The sequence below is a fragment of the Eptesicus fuscus genome, chromosome 16 (assembly GCF_027574615.1).
Source record: "Eptesicus fuscus isolate TK198812 chromosome 16, DD_ASM_mEF_20220401, whole genome shotgun sequence".
Taxonomy (NCBI): domain Eukaryota; kingdom Metazoa; phylum Chordata; class Mammalia; order Chiroptera; family Vespertilionidae; genus Eptesicus; species Eptesicus fuscus.
The window spans coordinates 60,260,601-60,281,746 of record NC_072488.1 but is presented as its reverse complement, the minus strand read 5'-3'; the positions used below and the strand labels follow the sequence as shown (position 1 = coordinate 60,281,746).

The following is a 21,146-nucleotide window of genomic DNA, read 5'->3' as shown; positions in this document are numbered from 1 at the left end:
GAGTTGCCCTAAAATGAATTTGGGGAGGATTGCCATCTTGACATTTTTCTCCCAGGGACATGGTGGAGTCCCCGCCCCCCACAAATATTTACTGAGCTCCAAGCCCTGTTCTACGTGCTTAGGATACAGCAATGAAGCAAAACAGACAAAAACCCCTGCTTTCTGGGAGCTGATACTCTGCTGGGGAGGAAGCAACACTATAAACTCATCTGGTCGATCAGATGTGATCTAGGTCTTCCTTCAGGTCTGAGTCCAGCTGTGCTCAGATTTCCCACGATCCACATGTGCCCACCTCCATTAGCCCTCTCACAGGCTGTTTGCTTTCCCTTCAGTGACAACCACTCCCTGCTAAGACCAGCCTCTGGGAGAGGCAGGAAATGAGTTCCTTCCCCACCAGTCCCTGGACCTCAGAACTCCAGACCCTTTCAAAGGAACAAAATTAAATACCAACCTTAGTGTTAAATGCAACCGATGATGCCTATCCTGGAGCAGATCCTTGACAATAAAGGTCCCAGAGCCCAGTAGGTACATCTGAGGAAGAAGGAACACAGCGTGAGCCCGTGCTCTGCCTCGGCCCCATGACCAGGCCGGGGTCGCTGGCTGCTGCCCACAGCACCTCTGACCCTCACTGCAGGAGCCCACAGGGATGCGCGGGAAGAAATTCCAAAGGCAAATCCCACTGGACATCAATTAGTGAGCCAGCAGCGAAGCCAGTCGCATGTGCTCCTCTCACTGAAATGACTGCCCAGCTTTAAGAAGCGAAGAAAGGTCCCTGAACCACACGCTACTTAACTGTTCCCTGAGATCTGTCTTTGACGTCGTACACGGAGAGTTTGATCTGCGTCATCTGATTGATGAGGGAGTCTTGGAAGAAGGCAATGCTGCTTAAGAATATAGGGTTGTTGGTTCCCTAGAATGGAAAAGAAAATCCTCAGAACACAGAGCTGAATTTTTAAAGTAATTGTTCATTTCACAATGAGAAACTAACATTCTTACCAACTTGGATCAACACAAATGCTCATGGCAGCTTAAACGAATGCAGTCAACCAAAACCCTGCTTTTCAAGAAGGACGAAGGCGTCCCACAGACCCCTCCCGGCCCAGACACAGCTGGGCCCCCTCAGGAGGAGGCTTCTATAGCATGGAAACAGGCTGAATGTTCACGTGTTGTTCAACTTGAGAGATACACTATGCAATTGGATCTACTACTTTGGGCTGTTCCTGTAAGGCAGGCGTCCTCAAACTACGGCCCGCGGGCCACATGTGGTGTTTTTGCCATTTTGTTTTTTTACTTCAAAATGAGATATGTGCAGTGTGCATAGGAATTTTTTCATAGTTTTTTTTTAAACTATAGTCCGGCCCTCCAACGGTCTGAGGGACAGTGAGCTGGCCCCCTGTTTAAAAAGTTTGAGGACCCCTGCTGTAAGGTGTGCCAAGGCGGATGGAAGAGGAAATGAATAGCTTAAGTCATTTCTTGCCTCCAGAACCCTATGGTTTGGAATAATTAAGGCCTGACCTATTTAAGCCTATCCCTTTTTTGAGGACTAGCTGCGAGTTTCTAGATCACAGGTGGTTATTCCTGGCAGCTTCGCCTCACTCCCCCACCCCCAAAGCCCCACAATAACATATTCTCTTTCTCAGGCGTTAGTTCCTCAGGCAAACGGCTAACGGTTGCACCTGTGTGGGGGCCATGCCTCTGGCTGAGCCCCTCTGCAGCTCCAGATCCAGTCTCTCCACGCCTGCTGGACAGCGCCCCTCCCTCCATCCGCCCCTGCTTAACCAGCTGACTCTCCTTCCAAGGAGGCTACAAATGTGGGCATCTGCTTCGGTACATCCTTCTTGTCATTCTCAACCTCCAAGTTACAATAAACTCTTCCGTAAACCCTCTCTCGCCCTGGCCAGTGTTCTCAGTGGTTAGAGCATCAGCCCGAGCACTGAAGGGTCTTGGGTTCAATTCCCGGTCAAGGGAACATGCCTGGGTTGCAGGTTAAATTCCCGGCCCAGGTCGTGCACGTGCAAGAAGCAACCAATCGATGTGCCTCTCTTACATCGATGATTTTCTCTCTCTCTCCCTTCTACCCTCTCTAAAAATCAATGGGAAAAATACACTCTTTTGGGTGAGGATTAACAACAACAAAAAATTTAAAAATCCTCTCTCACAGGCACCCCTTCTGCCCCTCCTTCCCAATGGGTCAGGTGCCACATCACACTCCCTCAACACCTCTGGTCAGGTGACCCTCACATAAAACTCCCAGCCTGACTTCTGAGGCTTCCCCCTTGCTCTCCACCTGTGCCTTCTGCACACACTGACCAGGCTGACGTTATTCTCCGAGCCACACGATGCTCCCCATCGCCATTACAGAACTCTGCAATGCCCTGCAGCATGTGGTCCCTAGACCGGCAGCGTGGGTGTGACCTGGAGCCTGGGAGAAACACAGAGTCTTCGGCCCCACCGACCTATCGAGTCAGAATTTCACTAGGTGCGTAGGAAGCCACCTCCGGTCCTCAGAACTGGCTGGGAACCCGTCCTCCTGGTGCTATCCTCACCCTTAACACACCCCGCACTCTGCTGGGCACAGATGCAGACACCTTCATTCCTGCCCCCGCCCCTTAGGATGGCCAACCTCGTGCGGGCAGGGCTGGGGCCTCCATGGCCTCTGCATCACCCGCAGCGCCCAGCACTGTGCTGCGTGCACAGACAGTCCTCAACAAAGGCTTAGAAACAGGATTGCTGACTTGAACTTGGAAACAAGTTTACAAGAGAATGAAAAGGTCTCTTCTAAAATGTAAAGCGAGGGACGAGGAGGAAGTGCAGTGGAGCCTGCTGGAGACTGCCAGGACGGACATTCACACAGGAGCTCACGTCGCCACAGAAGCCTGTGGAATCCCACAGCAACGCCTACTCTTAGTTTCACAACTTACACACTGTGTTCAATTATCTAAACGGCTTCTGTGAAATTCCCCAGGTGAATGCATAACATTTACTTTAAGGAAAAAGTAAATATATAACACACAACTCAAAAGGATATAAAAATAAAAACCAATAAAAATAGGGGTATGTCCAGTAAGAGGGTTGGTTAAGAGTTACTCTCCAAATTTGATTGAGCACAATTTATAAAAGTAGCAGCCAACTGGAAGTGACAAAGAAGAACTGGGTCTTCCTCTTAAAAGGCAACCAATTTTATAGCATCACTGTTCAAAAATAACCAGCCAGTAACTGATCAATAATTGTAAAGGATATGGCAAAAAAAGTGCCCTCCAAAACTGTGATGGAAAATAGCAATTACTAAAAACACATGGATAATAGCAAGAATTCACACAGAAATGATCCCAGCTGCAGGTGCTCAGGTTGCTGAGCAGCCTCCCCCGGGGTGAGACCTGTCCCCGAGCCCCGGGGGCCAGCAGCACCCACCTCGATGATCTCCGTCTGCGCGTGCTTCGTCCAGAATGCCTGAGGAGGGGTGGTCACACTCACTGCTACAAAACTATTTGGTTTCCGATCTAGCGATGGCGTATGCAGCTCACTACAAGCTATGGAATCAAGATGGGAGAGAAAAGAATCCTTTAAAATCATGCTCTAGTTCTCTGTTCCACACATTCAAGAGCAAGACAGTACATGACACTCAAAGGGATGAGGCAATTACACTGTCCGTTGTCTCAGGGAGCTGACTTTTTTAATTGGAAACAATCTCTTCTCACTGCCCCCCGACTTCCCCTGACGCCATGGCAGCAGTGCCTTAGCTGAGGGGAAGGTGAGCCCAAGGGGCTTTCTGCGTCCATGGAATGGAGCACAGAGCCAACAATCTCACATGCACATCTAGTGTACTAAGCATTTCGGAATAGATTATAAGACTCAGAAGTGACTTACAGGGAAAATGGTCCTATTGCATGGACTCTAACATGTATCTGTAAAATGCACTGTGAAAGAAAAAATGACCCACTGCCGTGAGACTAGGAAATGCTACCGACCATAAGACACTTTATTACAGAGAAACATGAGGAAACATACTCCATGGAGCTGAGTACATGTATGGCAAATCAAAGTTCAGCACCTGAAGAAACAGCTTTCCTGGCAGAGCAGTAACCGCCCCCGAGTGCTTGGGCATTTGCTTGCTTTCGGAGTTCTCAAACTGACTTTGACCCTTTGTGTCAGTGTTCTCATTGACTTTATGGAGGAAAAAATTTTTGGAGGGCCTCACACTGTCATTCCTGCTCCCATCTTTCTCATTTGATTTTTAAAATGCTCTCTAGTGATTTAAGATTTAGAAATTGATTTTTACTTCTGGAAATTAATTTTGGTTCTCTGATTATCCCCTTTGTAATATCATCTCATATATCTTGAATCTTCATTACTTATTGGATACTAGAGGCCTGGTGCATGAGATTCATGCACTGGGGTGGGGGGGGGGGTCCCCTCACAGTCCAGAAGCGCTCAGGGGATATCCCTGTGGGGAGCAGGCCTAAGCCGGCAGTCAGACATCTTTAGCGCTGTTGCGGAGGTGGGAGACACTCCCGTCACCGCCACTGCGCTCACCAGCCGTGAGCCGGCTTCTAGGTAAGCGGTGCTCCCCCTGTGGGAGCGCACTGACCACCAGGGGGCAGCTCCTGCATTGGGCATCTGGTCCCTGGTGGTCAGTGTGCATCATAGCGAATGGTCTTCCATCTTTCGGTCGATTTGCATATTACCCTTTTATTATCCTATTTAATAAAAGCCTAATATGCAAATTGTCCCCTTGCAAGTTTGACTGGGCGTTCGACCACTTGCTATGACGTGCGCTGACCACCTGGGGGCAGCATGGAACATGGTGGGTGTCGGTGATGCGGTGCTGGCAGCGGGCAGCAGTGGAGGTGCTGCCAGCTCCGATGGGCCCCGACAAGAGCAGGACCGTGGCGGGATGGTGGAGTAGGTGAGAGGGCAGCACCAGGCCAAGGTGGGTGCAAGCAGAGGCCTGATCGCCCTGCGATCACCCTGCAGATGGTGACCAGCGGCAACGGGGGACGGGGCCTCTGCCCGGCTCCGAGGCACTGAGGGAGGCAGGTGGGGGATGCGGCACCAATTGGTCACCCTGCAGGAGGGATGGTGGAGCAGGTGAGGGGGCAGCGCTAGGCCAAGGTGGGGTGCCAGGCAGGGCTGCGAGGCTGGGGGTGTGAGCTGGGGCCCGATCCCCGCACGCCACCCCGAGGGACCTCACACATGCACAAATTCGTGCACCAGGCCTCTAGTATAGGATAAAAAAATACAAAGAGCTTGGCTTTTGAGTTCTGAGAGTCTTATACACCATGAAACCATCAAGAAAGCAAGACAGAACTTTTCCCTCAGGCTAGAAAGTTCCTCTATACTTCCAGCCTCTGCCCACCTCTGCAGCCACTTTCTGCCTTCCATCACTGTTGTCTGCTCTTGAATTGCACGTAAGTGGAATGTTTCAAGATTCATCTATATTGTTCTATATATATTCCATTGTATAAATGCACCAAATTTTTTTATCCATTTGGGTTGCTTCATTTTGAGCCATTATAAAGGTGCTATAAACATTCTTGTTCAAGTATTTCTGTGAACGTAGGTTTTCCTTTCTCTTGACAAGCACCTAAGGGTGGCATTTCGAGGTCACAGCAGAGGACGGGTCTCACTTCACAAGCCAACCGTTCTCTAAAGTGGCCGCACCATTGTACAACGCCATCACAACGTGCAGGAATGCCAATCGCCAACACTTGTTGAGCTTAGTGCTTATCTCAGTTGTTCTAATAGATGTTTGTTTTTTTTAAATATATTTTATTGATATTTTTACAGAGAGGAAGGGAGAGGGATAGAGAGCTAGAAACATCGATGAGAGAGAAACATCAACCAGCTGCCTCCTGCACACCCCCTACTGGGGATGTGCCTGCAACCAAGGTACATGCCCTTGACCGGAATCGAACCTGGGACCCTTCAGTCCGCAGACCGACGCTCTATCCACTGAGCCAAACCGGTTTCGGCCTAATAGATGTTTTAATTCGCACTTCTGTGATGTGAAGCATCTTTTCACCATATGCTTACTGTCCATTTTTATAACTTCGTCAAGAGTCTAATCAAGACCTCTGCTTATTTTTAAATTGGATTGTTGACTTTTTAATTGCTGGTGTGTAAGCATTCTACTTTACAGCTGCTCTCTGTCCAGTATATGTGTTGTGAATATCTTTTTCCCAATCTGTGGTTTATCTACTCATTTTCTTAAACATTTTTAGATTATTTTATTTTAGACTTTTAATTTTAGGGACTGGTAGGCAGAAAAATGTCCCTCCCCCCAAAAAAGTACCCATGTCCTCATCCCTGGAACCTGTGAATATATTACATCTCCAGCAAAGGATAGCAGATGTGACTGAGTCATGGAATCCTCAGAAGTGACATGGGAGCTCATTCTGTTTCCTCATCTTCACTGGATTACCTGTGCTGTGAAATTTCACCTTGGTGGATCTCAGGACAGGTGTTTTCAACATACGGGGCCTGGTAGGCATGTTTAACCCAGACACACATCCTTCAGACCTGACAGACCCCTGGTGTCATTGCTTGGTCATTTCCTCCCGAATTTGCTCTCTAATTTTCCATTTCAATTTCTCTCCTGTTTTCTAGTTTGCTTTTAAAGTTTTACTTTCTGAGATAATTCCTTGAATATCTTCCATCCTTTATTGAATTTTAAAATATTTTCTATCCTATTTTAAATTTTTTAAATTATCCATGTTTTCCAACTGTTCTCTTTCTCTTTAGAGCATCCTGTTTTTATTGGATGTATACACCATCTTCTCTTGAGGTTATAAATTATAATCTAAAATATGTAATTTAGTATATAAAATATACATTAACTATATTCATGTAAATATAAAATTTATATAGAACCCACGTGTCGATCAGCAGAATAAACTATGGTTGGTGCACACAATGGAAGCCACTCAGCAAGGCAGGATGAGTTCTGGCCACAGAGCTGCACGTCCAGCGCGAGTCCAGAGCATTACGCAAAGTGAACACAGCCGCACCCAGAGGCTGGGCACTGCATGATTCTATTATGTGAAACTCGCGAGGCCTCGCTGCAGTGATGGAAACAGGCCGACGCTGACTGGGAGTGAGCCTGAGGACACGAGAATCCTTTGGGGCAATGGCAAGGCTAGTGGTTACATGCATAATATGCTTATCAAAACTCACTGATGCTACACTTAAAATGGGTGCATTTTACATACAAATTATAGCTCAATGTTGACTTAAAACAAAATGAAAGAAGAGTCAAAGATAACCAGACTTTGCGGAAGGCCCGCAACATGAACGAAAAGATAGAACTTGGAAGAACAGAGAACTTGCAGAAAATAGAAGACAAGGTCAAAGAAAGTACACGTCAGAGCAAGATATGCTGCACAGAGCCTGTTTCTGGTTCTTCCTGATGTTCGGGGTGATGTAGGACAAGGCGTGGAAGTGTGCTCGCACTCTGCTGTGGAACTTGGACTGGCATCACAGCTTGTAAAGAGCAATAAAGCTCCAGGCTGGTGGGCATCCCGTGCACAGCTGTGCTCACTGCCCACTGCAGGCCAGGCATCTCGCAAGGGCTGTGAACCCTGAACTAGCTTAGGAGTATGAAACCTGAAATGGGGACGTTTCAGTTTAAAATTTGGTAATAATGCACTTATAGTTTTATGGGTTTAGCAACGTGTCAAAGTCCTTCTGCTTGTCTCTCAAACGGCAACACCTCATACGACCCATGAGGAAACCCGTCCAGCAAGGTCAAGGGCAGGCTCAAGGCTGGGCAGTTAGTTTACAGCACAGTCTGGACGAGATTCCAGGAAATCTAGTTCACACCATCTCGTGGACACCTCTGCCGCTGACCACCGTCCAGGAGATGAGGGGAGGGGAGAGGGCCACGAGAGCCCAGTGCCTCCAGAGAAGCATCCCAGCTGACCCACCTTGCTCTCCTGCCACACTTCCCAATCCCAGGGCTGGCACAGTCTCTCTCTGATGCTCCGAGAGGGAGAGCTCGCAAGAGTCATCACCTCCGGTCACAGAGTAGGGAATGAGGACTAGGAAGCTAAACTCAACCACACAGGCCTCCTGGCCAGGGGCTGACACCGCTAGCCCTAAACCTCCCGGTCTCGGCAGCTCGGGGTGGGCTCACCACTTCCAGCCCTGCCCTGCAGGTGTACAGTCCCCGGCCCACCCACAGGAAGTCCGCACCAGCCTCCGGGGTCATCTTCTCAGCAACACGTCAGCAGCAGAGACGGTGGCGGCAAGTTCTCTTAGACTCGGGCCAGCAGTTGTGTTTTTGTTTTTGAGCAACATATATTGTTACCTAAAACAATTAAAAAGACACCCACCTAAGCTGAACTCTAAAATGGGTTCATCTGGATCTTGTAGATTTCCTGAATAAAAAAAGAAATGACAGACAGAAGTCAGCCTTAATCAACTTTTCCCTGCTTTCAGATTTTATACAAAAAACACACAACCCCAACACACTTATCATCATTTCACCGTCATGCCACACACCTTAAACACATACAGTGATGTGTGTCAATTATTTCTCAATAAAACGGGGCGGGGGGGAAGAGATGGACTCCAACATTCTACTTATTTTTCTATCCAAAACTTATGTGAGATGATTTCTTCATTTTATAAACCTTTTGTTCTGAGATTTCTAAAAAGTCTCAGACTCCAAGACCAAACCCCTGCCTTTCCAGGTCTGCATACCCGCAACAGACAGGCCTTTTACTGTGGCCTGGGCACTGGCAGACCGGCCCCACGGACACTCCCACATCATCTCCTGGCTGGAAACGTGAGCAGACTGGCTCCCTCGGAGGCAGTGCCAGGGAGAGTGCTGGCTTTCCCCTCCCTATTCTGACTCACCCAGAGGAGGCCACACCGGGCACCCTCCAGCCCGGGGGCTCGTACTGGCTGTCCACCAGGTGCCCAGGAGGCATGGCGGCCCTGCCAGAACTGCCAGGTGGGAACCACTGGAGCCGCCCCGAGAGGCTCACCTGCCAGAGAGAGGCCAAGCATGTCAGCTGCCACATCGATGGTGGAAGCCCGCTGCAGTGCACGGGCCCTGGCGCCATGGCGAGGGCTGTGCTCTCTTGCTGTCATGATGTCATTGGTGATGATGTGTTTCCTGCTCCTGGGTCAGACCACGCCTGACTCCCCGGGACGAGCTGTCATCCAGCCCTCTCCCCTAAGGGGGCAGCAGTCCTGAGACAGGGAATGAACAATGGTGAGAAGCACAGAGATGGTGGCCGAAAGGCACTGGGGGATCACAGAGTGCGTGAGCTACGCGAGCGGCACAGCAAGGCCAGGGTCCCAGAGGTCGGGCCGGGGGAAGAAGAGTCTGATGGTCTAGGTGTCTTCAGTCACCACGTTCCCTACACTCCACAGCGCGCTCACACACCAGCACAGCAGGCCCGTGGGACCCATACAGAAACCGTGTTCTCTCTGACAAAGACATGCCGCCTTAAACGATGTTTTCCATACAATCGTAAAACATGGCTTCTGAGATTTTATTTGCTTTATTCAGCTTTTCCATTGGCAAGTCTCATAGAATTTCATAAAATTTAAAGCCAATTCGCTACAACCTCTGTTAGGATACAGATGTATGAAGGCGTTTGCCACCCTGGCTGGCTGCAACAGCACGGTGGGGCATGGGACAGACAAAGGCACATGCCCTCGCACCTTGCCCTCTTCTTCCCAGAGCTACAGAAACTTTACGTGGGTCTCGGCCCCGCCTTTCTTCCTCACAAAACATATACGTGATCCTCTCGAGAGCGGAGAGTGCTGCGCTGGGGTGTGGCCATCTCTGAGAGCGGCCTCTGCCAGCTGGGTCAGACAGCCGCCACGTGGGAGGCAGCAAGAAGTGAGTTTCACATTTTCCCAACCCCACACGCGGTCATTCCTGCTGTCTCTAGAAGGCACCGCCCTTTGAAGGTAAGGTAATGAGAGTGAGCAGAAGGGCTGGTTAAAACGCCCCTCCAAGCCTGCGATTTCCAGTCGCCCTGTCTTCTCTCAGTGTGTCCGCACCTCTACCGGAAGGGCCCATGGTCCCGCTCTTGAGGGGGTTCACTCACCCAGCAACTTACTGGACATGTTTGCTCTTGGATCAGTGGAGACACGTGGCATTTCTTCATAGAAATATATCCAAATCCATCACCTAAAAGTAGAAAGTTATACACTTAACAAGCTGGTCAACACGCAGGGAGTTCTTGTGAGAGAATCCTATATAATAAAGAGGTGATATGCAAATTGATCGTCACACCCTCACACAAGATGGCCACCCCCATGTCATCACAAGATGGCCACTCCCATGTGGTCACAAGATGGCTGTGCCCATGTCGTCTTAAGATGGCCGCCAAAGATGGCCAGCAGGGGAGGACAGTTAGGGGCAACCAAGCCAGCAGGGGAGGGCAGTTAGGGGCAACCAAGCCAGAAGGGGAGGGCAGTTGGGGGCGACCAGGCCAGCAGGGGAGGGCAGTTGGGGGTGACCAGGCGGGCAGGGGAGGGCAGTTGGGGGCAATTGGGCTGGCAGGGGAGGGCAGCTGGGGGCAATTGGGCCGGCAGGGGAGCAGTTAGGCATTGATCAGGCTGGTAGGGGAGTACTTAGGGGGTGATCAGGCTGGCAGGCAGAAGCGGTTAGGGGCAATCAGGCAGGCAGGCAGGCAGGTGAGCAGTTGGGAGCCAGCAGTCTAGGATTGTGAGAGGGGTCCCAGATTGGAGAGGGTGCAAGCTGGGCTGAGGGACACTCCCCCTCGACGCCCAGTGCACAAATTTCGTGCACCGGCCTCTAGTCTACACTGATAAAAGAGAAAGATGCAAATTGATTGTACCTCCGTGACACCCACCAGCCAATCAGGAGTGAGTATGCAAATTAATCCAATAAAGATGGTGGGTTAATTTGCATACACAGGCACCAAGCGGCCGGGGGTGGGGCAACGCCAAGCAGCCTGGGTCCCAGACAGGCACCAGGCCCTGCCCCCAGGGTCCCAGGACCATCGGCGGCCCGCAGAGGCGGGCCTGGCAGCACTAGACCCCATCCCCAGGGTCCCAGAGGTGGTCCGGGCAGCACCAGGCCCCACCCGCAGGGTCCTGGGACCATCAGCGGCCCGGGGAGGCAGGCCGGGCAGTGCCAGGTCCTGCCCGCAGGGTCCCGGGACCATTGCAACAGAGTGAGAGCAGAGTGGGCGGCTTGGAGAACTTTGCAGAGTGGGAGGCCGCCAGAAGGAGAACAGAGTGAGAGAGCTGGTGGCTTGGAATTAATTCACAGAAGAAAAAAAAAAAAAAGATCATGGAAAAGAAATAGGTGTGATCTGTTTAGATTAAAGTAATCAGGTGTACCTTCTCAGTGATGGTGATGGTAACATGTGAGATAGAACAGAGTGTGAAACTGCCTGGGGTCAGAAGCAGCATGTGGCCTCCAAGGGTGTGAGGAGTCCAGTGAGTGAGAGCAGGCAGGGAGTGGGACATGGGCGGGAAATTAGGTGAAAGAGGGAGCAGAGGCCAGATGTCCACCATGGTTTATTCAGATAAATCTTAAAATAATTACCTCAGCATGCCCAGCCTGCATGGCTCAGTGACTGAGCATGGACCTATATACAAGGAGATTGAGGTTCAATTCCCTGTCAGGGCACATGCACGGGTTGTGGACTTGATCCCCGGTAGGAGGCATGTGCAGGAGGTAGCCGATCAATGATTCTCTCTCATCATTGATGTTTCCAGCTCTCTCTCCCTCTCCCTTCCTCTCTGAAATCAATAGAAAAATATTTTAAAAAAATTACCTCGCAGCCTGAGTTTTCCCTAAGTCATGTTTAGTTATGTTAACCATTATCACTCCAGGATTAAGCGGTGTCTGTGAATAGGTTTAACCAGCATTCCACCCAGGTGAACACTGTAATTGGTGATAAGAATGTAGTTACAATAGGTCGTAGTAATCTACATGACCCTTGATATTCGCTAAGGTATGTCAGAACATTGTACTAGGGCTAAACAGTGTACTTTGCACTTAAAAAGAAAGTGTTTTCATAACATTTTTCAGAAAAATATTTATTAATGTAAGTTGTGCATTTAATAATCCTATACTTTGTTGTCTACGTATACACACAAATACATACATAAAATTGTTATGTGGGCATAAATGAGTTGATGGAAGATAAATTAAGATTACATATGTCATTACCTAGCCCAGTCCTGGACTTATATTTAGTAAATATTAGTTTATTTCCTTCATCTTTTACATGTCAGGCACTGGATTAGACACTTTATTTGTATCTTACATAAGATAGTAAATTTATTTTATTTTGCCTTCATCCACATAAGAATGGGGAATATAAAATTATTTTCAAGTCTCACAAGTAGCATTATTTTATACTATAAAGGGAAGTGTCTAAAATACCCTGGAAATGTAAGCTAAAATGAAATACATAGCAAGAAGATTTTATAACTTTCTATAGGAACGCTATGAACAAATGTTTGCCAGTAATTTAGATGACTTCCACAATTGGTGTAAATTATTATACACAGTGGGCAAAAGAGGCTTACAGTGGTTCGTATGGAAAAAGACATGCAGCTTATGATTATTATAATAGATTTATTACCTCTGTTTTGCATATTCACAACCGTAAATCTACTTTTGCCCCACCCTATACACAGGAGGTTTTTACAACAGCCTGGTAACACAGCCAGTTTTTCCCTACCTACAACCTCTTGCCTATCACCTGAGGCAAGGGCGCTCAACCTTGGCTGCTTATGAGGATCACCCGGAGAGCTCTTAAAGTCTCCGTGGCGAGGCCTCTTCTGAGATCAAACAAACCCTAATCTCAGGGGCAGGGGCCTGGCATGTCTGCCTTGAAAGCTCCCTGGATGGTTTCAGTTGGGTGGGCAAAGTTGAGAACCACTGTGCCAGGGTCCTCTGTGTAGCAATGGAGGGCTATCTTCAAAAATGCATGCACTTGGCTTTTCAAAAAATGTCTGTCCCTTTTAATCCTACTCTATTTCAAGTCTTCAAAGAATTGACAGCTGCATTGTGAAGCCTTCCCATTTGACACAGCCTTTGATATTCAATCTGCTCTGTGCATAGCTTTATTATAGCTCACAGAAATAGTCATTCCTAATGGGAGGAAAAATGAAATATTAAACTGAAGGCAAGTTCCTTGAGGGCAGGGAGACAGATGGATAGATGATAGATAGGTAGATAGACAGATAGAGGTATCCTATATAATGAAACCCTAATATGCAAATCAACCAAACGACAGAATGACTGGTCGCTATGAGTGCTCAGGGCCTAACCTGGAAGGCAGACATCTCCTGAGGGGTCCTGGACTGAGAGAGGGTGCAGGCTAGGCTAAGGGACCTCCCCCCGTCCCCAATGCACAAATGTTGTGCACCAGGCCTCTAGTACATTATAATTCCAATACCTAGAAATATGGGAACGCCACAAGCTATTCCATGTTCCTCTCTCCACACACCCATCTAACCTTCTGGTTCAAAAACAAAGGTTTTGCTCAAAGCCCAAATGAATGAGAACTAGAAAACACACACTCTGTTCTGCTCCAGGGGTGACCCAGGAGAATTTGAGCCAGCCCTAAAGAGCCACGTGAGCAGCTGAAGTGGATCAGGGAAAATGGGAGGTGAGGATCTGAGCCCCAGTCCTCCCTCTCACAGGCCTCGGGTCCGAAGAGAAGCTGCCGGGCCCCTCCGAGGCTCTGCATTTTGCCGTCTAAGATGAAGCTAGTTGTACCCATCTCACAGGGTGCAGTGAGAACCAGACCTTCCACAATAGGAGAGGGCTCTGCAAACTCCACTGGGCTGTGGCCTGGCCCTCAGGTGCCATTGTGAAGCAGGACCCCCCCCCCAACTCTGACTCAGTCCTAGCACCTGGGGCCCAGCACATGAGCCATCTGAAAATGCCAGGGCCTAGGGTGCAGACCACTGGAAGAGCAGTGCCTGGCCCTGGGCACACTCAGTCCCTGCAGGCTGTGCTCCTGCCTCTCCCACTGGGACACACAGGGACCTTCAGCCGGGTGCCTCGCAGAGGAGCACGGCCTGACGGGGTCACAGGAGAAGTCACCAGGGAAGACGCATGTTTGCTGACATCGGAAAGCATACAAGTCAAAAATAGGCGATAAAAATGGGAACGTACTTATAGTACTAATACCTGTGAACCTGTAATTTACAAATTAATTTAAAAACTCACTAAAAATCCAAGCAGCAAAAGGTCAGAATTCATAGAAGAGTAATACATGTGGTAAACATTTTGAACAGGGGCCAGACTCATTCACAATAATAAAAGGAATGCTCACCACACCTCCATTCCCCTAAATCAGTCTGCCAAAAGCAGTTAGTCCTATTGAGAACGTGCTTTGTGGGGGACCTAGAGGAAATTCCACACGACTGTCCTGTAGTGCTGATGACATACTAGAGTACTACAAGCATTTTGGAAAACAATCTAACAGTATTCATCAAAATTTGTCCACAACAAAATTCTCGCCAATGACCCAAGGATGCTTCCTGCAGTATTGCTTAGAACGACAAACTGAGACCAACCCGAGTGCCCACTGCAGGTGCCAGTGTGTCACCTGTGAACACTGACATACGGTGTTCGCATGGTCATAATAAAGCCAACAACCACATGGACAGCTCTTCCACCTCATTAGCCACCAGGAAAAGGCACGTCATGGGCATGAGATAGCGCATACCACTAGAACAGCTAAAATGAAAAGACGGCGATACCAGGTGCTGGTGAGGATGAGGAGTAATGGCACCTGATACACTGCTGGAGGAGGCAAGGGCACGGCCACTCTGGGAAATGCAGTACCTACTCAAACCGAACACACGTCCACCCCAGAATCTGGAATTGCTAACAGAAATGTATACTTATATTCCCCCCAAAAGATGTGAAGACCATTTAGAGCAGTAACATTTATAACAGTCAAAAACCAGAAACAAACCAAATGCCCACCGACAGCAGATGAACACAACACAGGTGACTCCTAGAAATGATGTCAAGGGGAGAGAGCCAGGCACACAGAGCGCCTCTAGGCAACTGTGTTTCTACGAGGTTTGGGCACAGCCCAGTGAGTCCTTGGTGTTAGAGCCCAGACGGTGGTACCTCTGAGGGGTGAGGACTGACGGAGGGGAGGAGGGAAGGGGTCCTACCTCAATAAAAAGTTGAAGTTTTTCAGTGGCTGCAATGGAGACAACACAGTATGAAAGATGTTTATGTCAGTTCTGCACCATGTGGGTTTTCCACGTACTATCCCACCTGTGTTCTGGTTACAGCCCTTCCTTAAAGGGATGTGCACAAAGGCGAAGAGCCAGAGGAGGCCACAGCAAGACAGTGGCCATGTCTGGGGACATGACGGGGGGGGGGGGGGGGCGGGCCGGCTTCCTTTCTTGGCTACCGCCCCCTTGCATCACTGAAATCTGCACCCCATGCTGGTGGAGGCAGAGGTGGCACCTGGAGATGAGTCAGCCAGGAAGGAGCTCTTCTCTCTTGAACCTCCCCCAGCTTGTCCACGAAGATGCAGCCACCTTCCCTTCAGTTGGGACAGCAGAGACTTGCCACCACCACAGGCCTGCATCTCACCCTGACATCTCAGCCGCCCCAGGGAGCTCCCATCGCCCTTCCCCTGCAGGGTCCCGGCCCACTCCCCCACCTGCCCTTTCCCCTAGGAGGGAGTTTAGTATTGAAGGCATTATGAGATTCTGGGGATAGACATGCTTCAAGGGGAACATCTACAGACTAATTTTACAAAGTTGATAGGGTTCACAGATCATAGAAGCTTTTAGGCCAAAAAGACCTCAGAAGGTACTTAGTGGTTACTTGGGGGCATTTAATTAGAATCTGCAATTTAAGTCATCAAGACCCAGATCAAAACGCTAATTTGCAGAGCTAAACTCAATTCCCTTATAAGTCTCATTAATTTAAGGTGATTCACCAAGGATTCCCATATTCCCATGGTCCCCGTTTTTTTCCTCATTTGAAGATTGAAGCTCATTAGAAGCAAAATTGCTCTAAAAATAAAGAGGACAGAGGGGGAGGGAGCTGTTTGGAGGACTGGGCTGGTAGGGAGGCGAGAAGACTGCAGGAGCACTCAGGACACTGCCTCCTCTTCCTCACTCGGAGAGCCACGTGGTCCCGGCTGACGGACACTGGCCATCGAACCAGCCATGTGGGCATAGAGGGAGAGGGCAGGGGGGCAAGCGAGGCAGCGAGGGAGGCTGGGACTCACACAGCTTCATGGGACCAGCGAGGCGGCCCCACTGTCAGACGCTTCTCCAGGGGCCAGTCTTGCCGCCTCCAGAGACCAGGCACCTTGTCTCAGGCAGGAAGGCTGGCCCCTCTGCTCAGGAGCCTCTGGGGAGGACTAGCCACGGAGCCCCGCTTTTTAAAAATTTATTTGGTTAATCCTCACCCGAGGATATTTTCCATTGACTTCTAGAGAGAGTGGAAAGGAGGGAGGGAGGCAGAGAGGGAAGAGAGAGAGAGAGACATCAATGTGAGAGAGACACATTGATTGGTTGCCTCCTGCACGAGCCCCAACCAGGGCCGGGGATCAAACCTGCAACCCAGGTACGTGCCCTTTGACTGGGAATCGAACCCGAGACTCTTCAGTGTGAGGGCTGATGCTCTAACCATGAGCCACACTGGCCAGGGCCAGAGCCCGGCTTTTATTCATCTGATACACTGGGGTTCTTCTGGAAAGAACCTTAAAAAGGAGATGCACAGGCGAGGTCACGGAAATCCAGACACTTCCTCAGGGTCACGTGGAGGTGCAGAGTGACAACCCAAAGCCAAGGGCCAAGCACGGCTGGGCTGTCCTCCCTGCCCCTCGCAGCCCAGCAAGCCTCTCGCTGTCGCTGGGAGCCAGGGGCTAAGAGCCAGCCTTCCCGGCCTCGCTCTCCTAACTCAGGCAGCAGGGAGAGAAAGTCAGAGAGAAAGGCTGAGTGAGTCAGCGGTGAGTCAGCAGCCCTGAGGGGGAGGCACCTCCGGAGTCAGAAAGAGGAAGAGTTTTCTCTCAAAACCCCTAAATCCAGGACAGCCACAAAGGCCGAGTGCTGAGGCACCCAAACCTGGGAGAGGGCCGCCGCCCGCCGCCCGCGGCCCACCGCACGCATGCCCTGCACACAGACAGCACCCACAGCCTGTCCTTCCAGAGGTGCCCTGACACGGCTGCCGTCTGTCCCTCCAGGATGACCCGCCGGGACCCGTGTCTTATGAATAACAGACTTAACTCCTTGCTTCTCCCACACCCTCCTGGTGCAAAGACCAGGTTTTAGACAAACACCTGCTGGTAAACTTTAAACACCTGTGGCAACTGTAGCTCACCAGAGTCTGGCTTTTTCCTGCCTCCGAGATACCCAACAGACAACTCCGGCCCCTTCCCTCCAGCGCTGGAGAAGGCCTGCTCCCTCGCTCCCGCCTCCTGCTCCCACGTCGCACTGGCTGAGGGTGAGGAGAGGCTCACTGTGAGCAAAGCTCCGGCTCAGAGAACACCGTCTAACACGGGAGTACACTGCAAACATCGGCCCAGGGCTGCTAAGAATTAAATGTAGGAAACTAATGGGCTTTAGGAAGTCAAGCCCAGGAAAACAAAAAAAATGTGCTGTCACCCTAGCTGGTTTGGCTCAGGGGATAGAGGCCGGCAGACTGAATGGTCCTGGGTTCGATACAGTCAAGGGCACATGCTGGGGTTGCAGGCTCAATCCCCAGTAGGGAGCGTGCAGGAGGCAGCCGATCAATGATTCTCTCTCATCACTGATGTTTCTCTCTCTCCCTCTCCCTTCTCTCTGGAATCAATAAAAATGTATTTTTAAAAAATGTGCTATAGTTGATGCACATTCTCACTGGCAGGTCAAACTGCTGGGGCTGCTTCTCACGCCCCAAGCCCTGCTCTGTCCTATTCACTGAACAGGCAGCAGCGGCAGGAAGCTCGCCACCCAATCTATTAACTAACCGGCCTCATTCGTTTCATGAATATGGCAGCTGATAAAATATAATGCCTAACCCAGATTCAAATGCACATCTGGGACTCCAAGGGGAGGCGTCAGTCACTGAGTGGGCCATGGGCAGCCCTCTAAAAACCAGGCAGGCCAAGTGCCCCTGGGTAGGACACGCCCAGATTGTTCATTTCCCCCCTCCCCACCCCCCCTTCCAGACCCTTGGTTTCCCATCTCAGTCCTGGTAACTCCCACCCTTCCACTTGCTCTAGCCAAGAAACAAAACCAGTGCTGGCCGCTGGCCTCCTCCTCTCACACCCCACACCCAAGCCATTCTGTTGGCTCTACCTTCCCAAAGAGCCGGACTTCAACCCGCCTCAGCACCCGGCCCCGCCGCCCTGGCTTCTGACCAGTCCCTCCGCAGCCCCCGGAGACTGTCTCCACGCAGGACTGGCTCCGCCCTGGCCTCCGGGCTGCTCAGAGCTCCCCAGCCGCAACCCTCAGCAAGGCCAATGGAAGGCAGCTCCCTCACCTGTATGTCCTTCCTGAAACCAGTCTTCAGGACAGTGGGTCAAAACTGCAGCTGGGCCCCTAGTGGTTCACCTAAGAACCATGAGCCTTTCAGGGATTTTGTACAGAAACCGGTCTGAAAATAAGTCACCCTAAAACAGTGTTTAAAGGTGTTCCTGCTGAGCAACACGGGGGCAGACCCGGGTCTGGGTGCTGGCATCTGGGGGACCAGAGATGTGTGAATGGGCAGTAAGGGTGTGGTCCCGGGGGTGCCAGCAGCGGCTGTGGTGGGTGGGTGTCCTTGGGCTGCCTCAGCCAGAACAAGCCCTCCCACACCTTGGCCACTTCTCTAAAGCACCCACACTTTCTCATGCTATTTCTTCTCCATAGCTGGCAATCTCCTCAACAAACAGGGAAGGTCTCTCCTGGCCCAGGCCTTAGGGATGCAAAGATGAACAGGGACGCTTGGGCAGGAAATGCATCACAAGAAACAAAAACAGAAGAGAAAGACAAACTGAGGCTCACACTGGTGCTGCTCAAGCCTCTTCTGGAACCTTCCCTGTGAGAAGGGCTGGCCTGCAGCTGTCCACTTGCCCGCCAGGGGCACCCAGGGGCTAGCCCCAGGGATTCTGAAGGCTGACGCTTGGGGTGAATCAACCCAGTGTTCCTGCTTATTACTCCTCCCACTCCCCTGCACTCGATTACCACACCAGTTCCCAGAACACCACACACCAAGATAATGGTGTTACTGCCCGGGGCACTCAATCGCTGTGAGAGCTCCTGTTCTGTGCTGGAGACAACACACACCAGTGCCCATGCCACGCTGCCCTCTCCTGGACATGACAATGGCTGGCTCCTGTCTTGCTCCACTGGCAATCGGCCGCGTGGGGCCCCCATACAGTGAACTGGAAGTTTGCCTGGATGCTGGCCAGGAAGGCCTCTCAGTGGTGCCTCAGAAATGTCCCAATGGGTGTGTAAAAGGCCTGAGGAAGCCATCAATATTTACCAATGAAGACATGTTCCCCTGGGGGCCCGAGATAGGACAACAGCACCCCGTGACCTGTGAGTGGGTTATTGCCAGGTGGGTTCTGCAAAGGCCTCACCAGCATGGAGGAAGGTGCTGCAGGCCCAGACACCCCCGCCCAGGGCACTTGGTCAAAGCCCGGGTCAGGAGCTGCAGCTAGACGAGAACTGACTCCCGAGCCTGCTCCTTCTCTCCCCGACTTTGTCCATCCAAACGTAGGGCTGTAAGGCCTGGCCTGGTGCCTGCTTCTACCTCCCCCACTCAGAGCTGGCCATGTGGAAGCTGACGGCAGCAGGGCAGGTGCCACCCCCACTCGGCTTCTCTCCTCCCTCCCCTTTGGGAGGGGTCTGTTCTTTCAGCCAAGGGGCTGCTCAGGGCTCCTTGGGATAGCAGTGCACAGAGGGGTTGCCCTCCAGGGCCAGGGCCCTCACCCGAGCTATGGCAACTCCTCTGCCATGTTCTGATGTGAGGATGATGCTGTCACAGCGAAGGCGAGTCTGGTACCCCTGCCAGCCTGGGCTGGCTGGACACCTGGGCTGCAGGTGGAGGACTCAATCCCAATGAGTTTCAGCAGGAAGGCAGGTCTGTCATAAAGGCCCCGCTGGCTTACGGAACTCGAGCAGGAATATGGCTAACAGACCAATGTCGGTGGCACAGACGACTCTTCTAGGTGCCGCCCTGCTTACCCACATCATTCTCCCCATCCCTGCAAATGACCTTGTGTGCATGGTGGACACGGGAAGCCAACAGCCCCAACTTTAAACTCTCCAGCTCTAACCAAATGCATGGATTCTCCCTGAGTCTTCAACCCAGCTCTTCCCAGGAAAGGCAATCCATGGCCTACTCGTGCCACGTGCCTCCCTGGCTGGAGGGCGGGGGTCACAGGCGCAGGGTGCTCCCATTCGATAGAGTGTGGTTGGGGAGAGTTCCCACAAAGGGGGCAGGGGAGGCTGAAAATAGTCAAATGGAAACCCTACAGCAAGTGTTTCTCTAACTTTAAGAGGAAAGTTAAAGATCTCCCAGTGTTAACTAAATGTTTTTTATATTGTTTACTAGATAACAAATACAAAATTAGGTATAAACTCTTTTTTCTTGGAGCTCTTAAACTACTATAAAATAAGAGATTAATAACAACAACAAACAAAACCCCAACACCAGTGGACTCACATTTACATAACGTGAAGGATGGGGGAGCTGTACAGAAACATCACACATGCATAACCCGAGGGCTCCGGAAGGCGCGCCTGCCACACCCTCCATGCCACCCCCACCTGGCCTGAAGCCACAAATGCCCACGATGGCCACTTTGGTTGCCCAAACGGCTACCTGGTCAAAATAGCAGCAGCCAGCAGCCACTGTTCCCCAGAAAAATGAGGGCAGAGGAGCAGGGACGCGTTGACACCCCTGAACTACAAGCCGGGGTCTAAGGACCCTGGGCAGTAGAGCCTCCACAAGTCGTTTTGCTCTTTTGCATGAAATCAAGAGAAGTATAGAGAAAAAGTGCAGAAGATGGCTTGCTGTGTGAAAATGCAAGACTGGAAAGCCCGCTTCCTGGAGTCCCCAAGGCGGGGCTCCCCTACGTACACGTGAACCCCATCAGCAAGGTTTCTCTGCTCTTTTTGTATGAGTACTGTGGGTTTTTGGTCATTTCATCTCCTTACTGTCCCCAACAGGTTTTAATCAT

At 50.8% G+C, this 21,146-nt stretch overlaps 1 protein-coding gene across 1 annotated transcript in view; it reads right to left on the bottom strand.

Annotated features, from left to right (window-relative positions):
* Positions 1-21,146, bottom strand: part of INPP4A (inositol polyphosphate-4-phosphatase type I A) — a 119,879-nt gene that overhangs the window by 47,687 nt on the left and 51,046 nt on the right. Inside the window, exons 2-7 of the mRNA XM_054727907.1 lie at positions 10,077-10,147; positions 8,988-9,195; positions 8,331-8,375; positions 3,412-3,530; positions 794-910; positions 452-531 (exon numbers count right to left, since the gene is read on the bottom strand). Coding sequence (XP_054583882.1) covers positions 452-531; positions 794-910; positions 3,412-3,530; positions 8,331-8,375; positions 8,988-9,093 — 467 coding nt within the window. The 5' untranslated portion in view covers positions 9,094-9,195; positions 10,077-10,147. The remainder of the gene's footprint in view (positions 1-451; positions 532-793; positions 911-3,411; positions 3,531-8,330; positions 8,376-8,987; positions 9,196-10,076; positions 10,148-21,146) is intronic.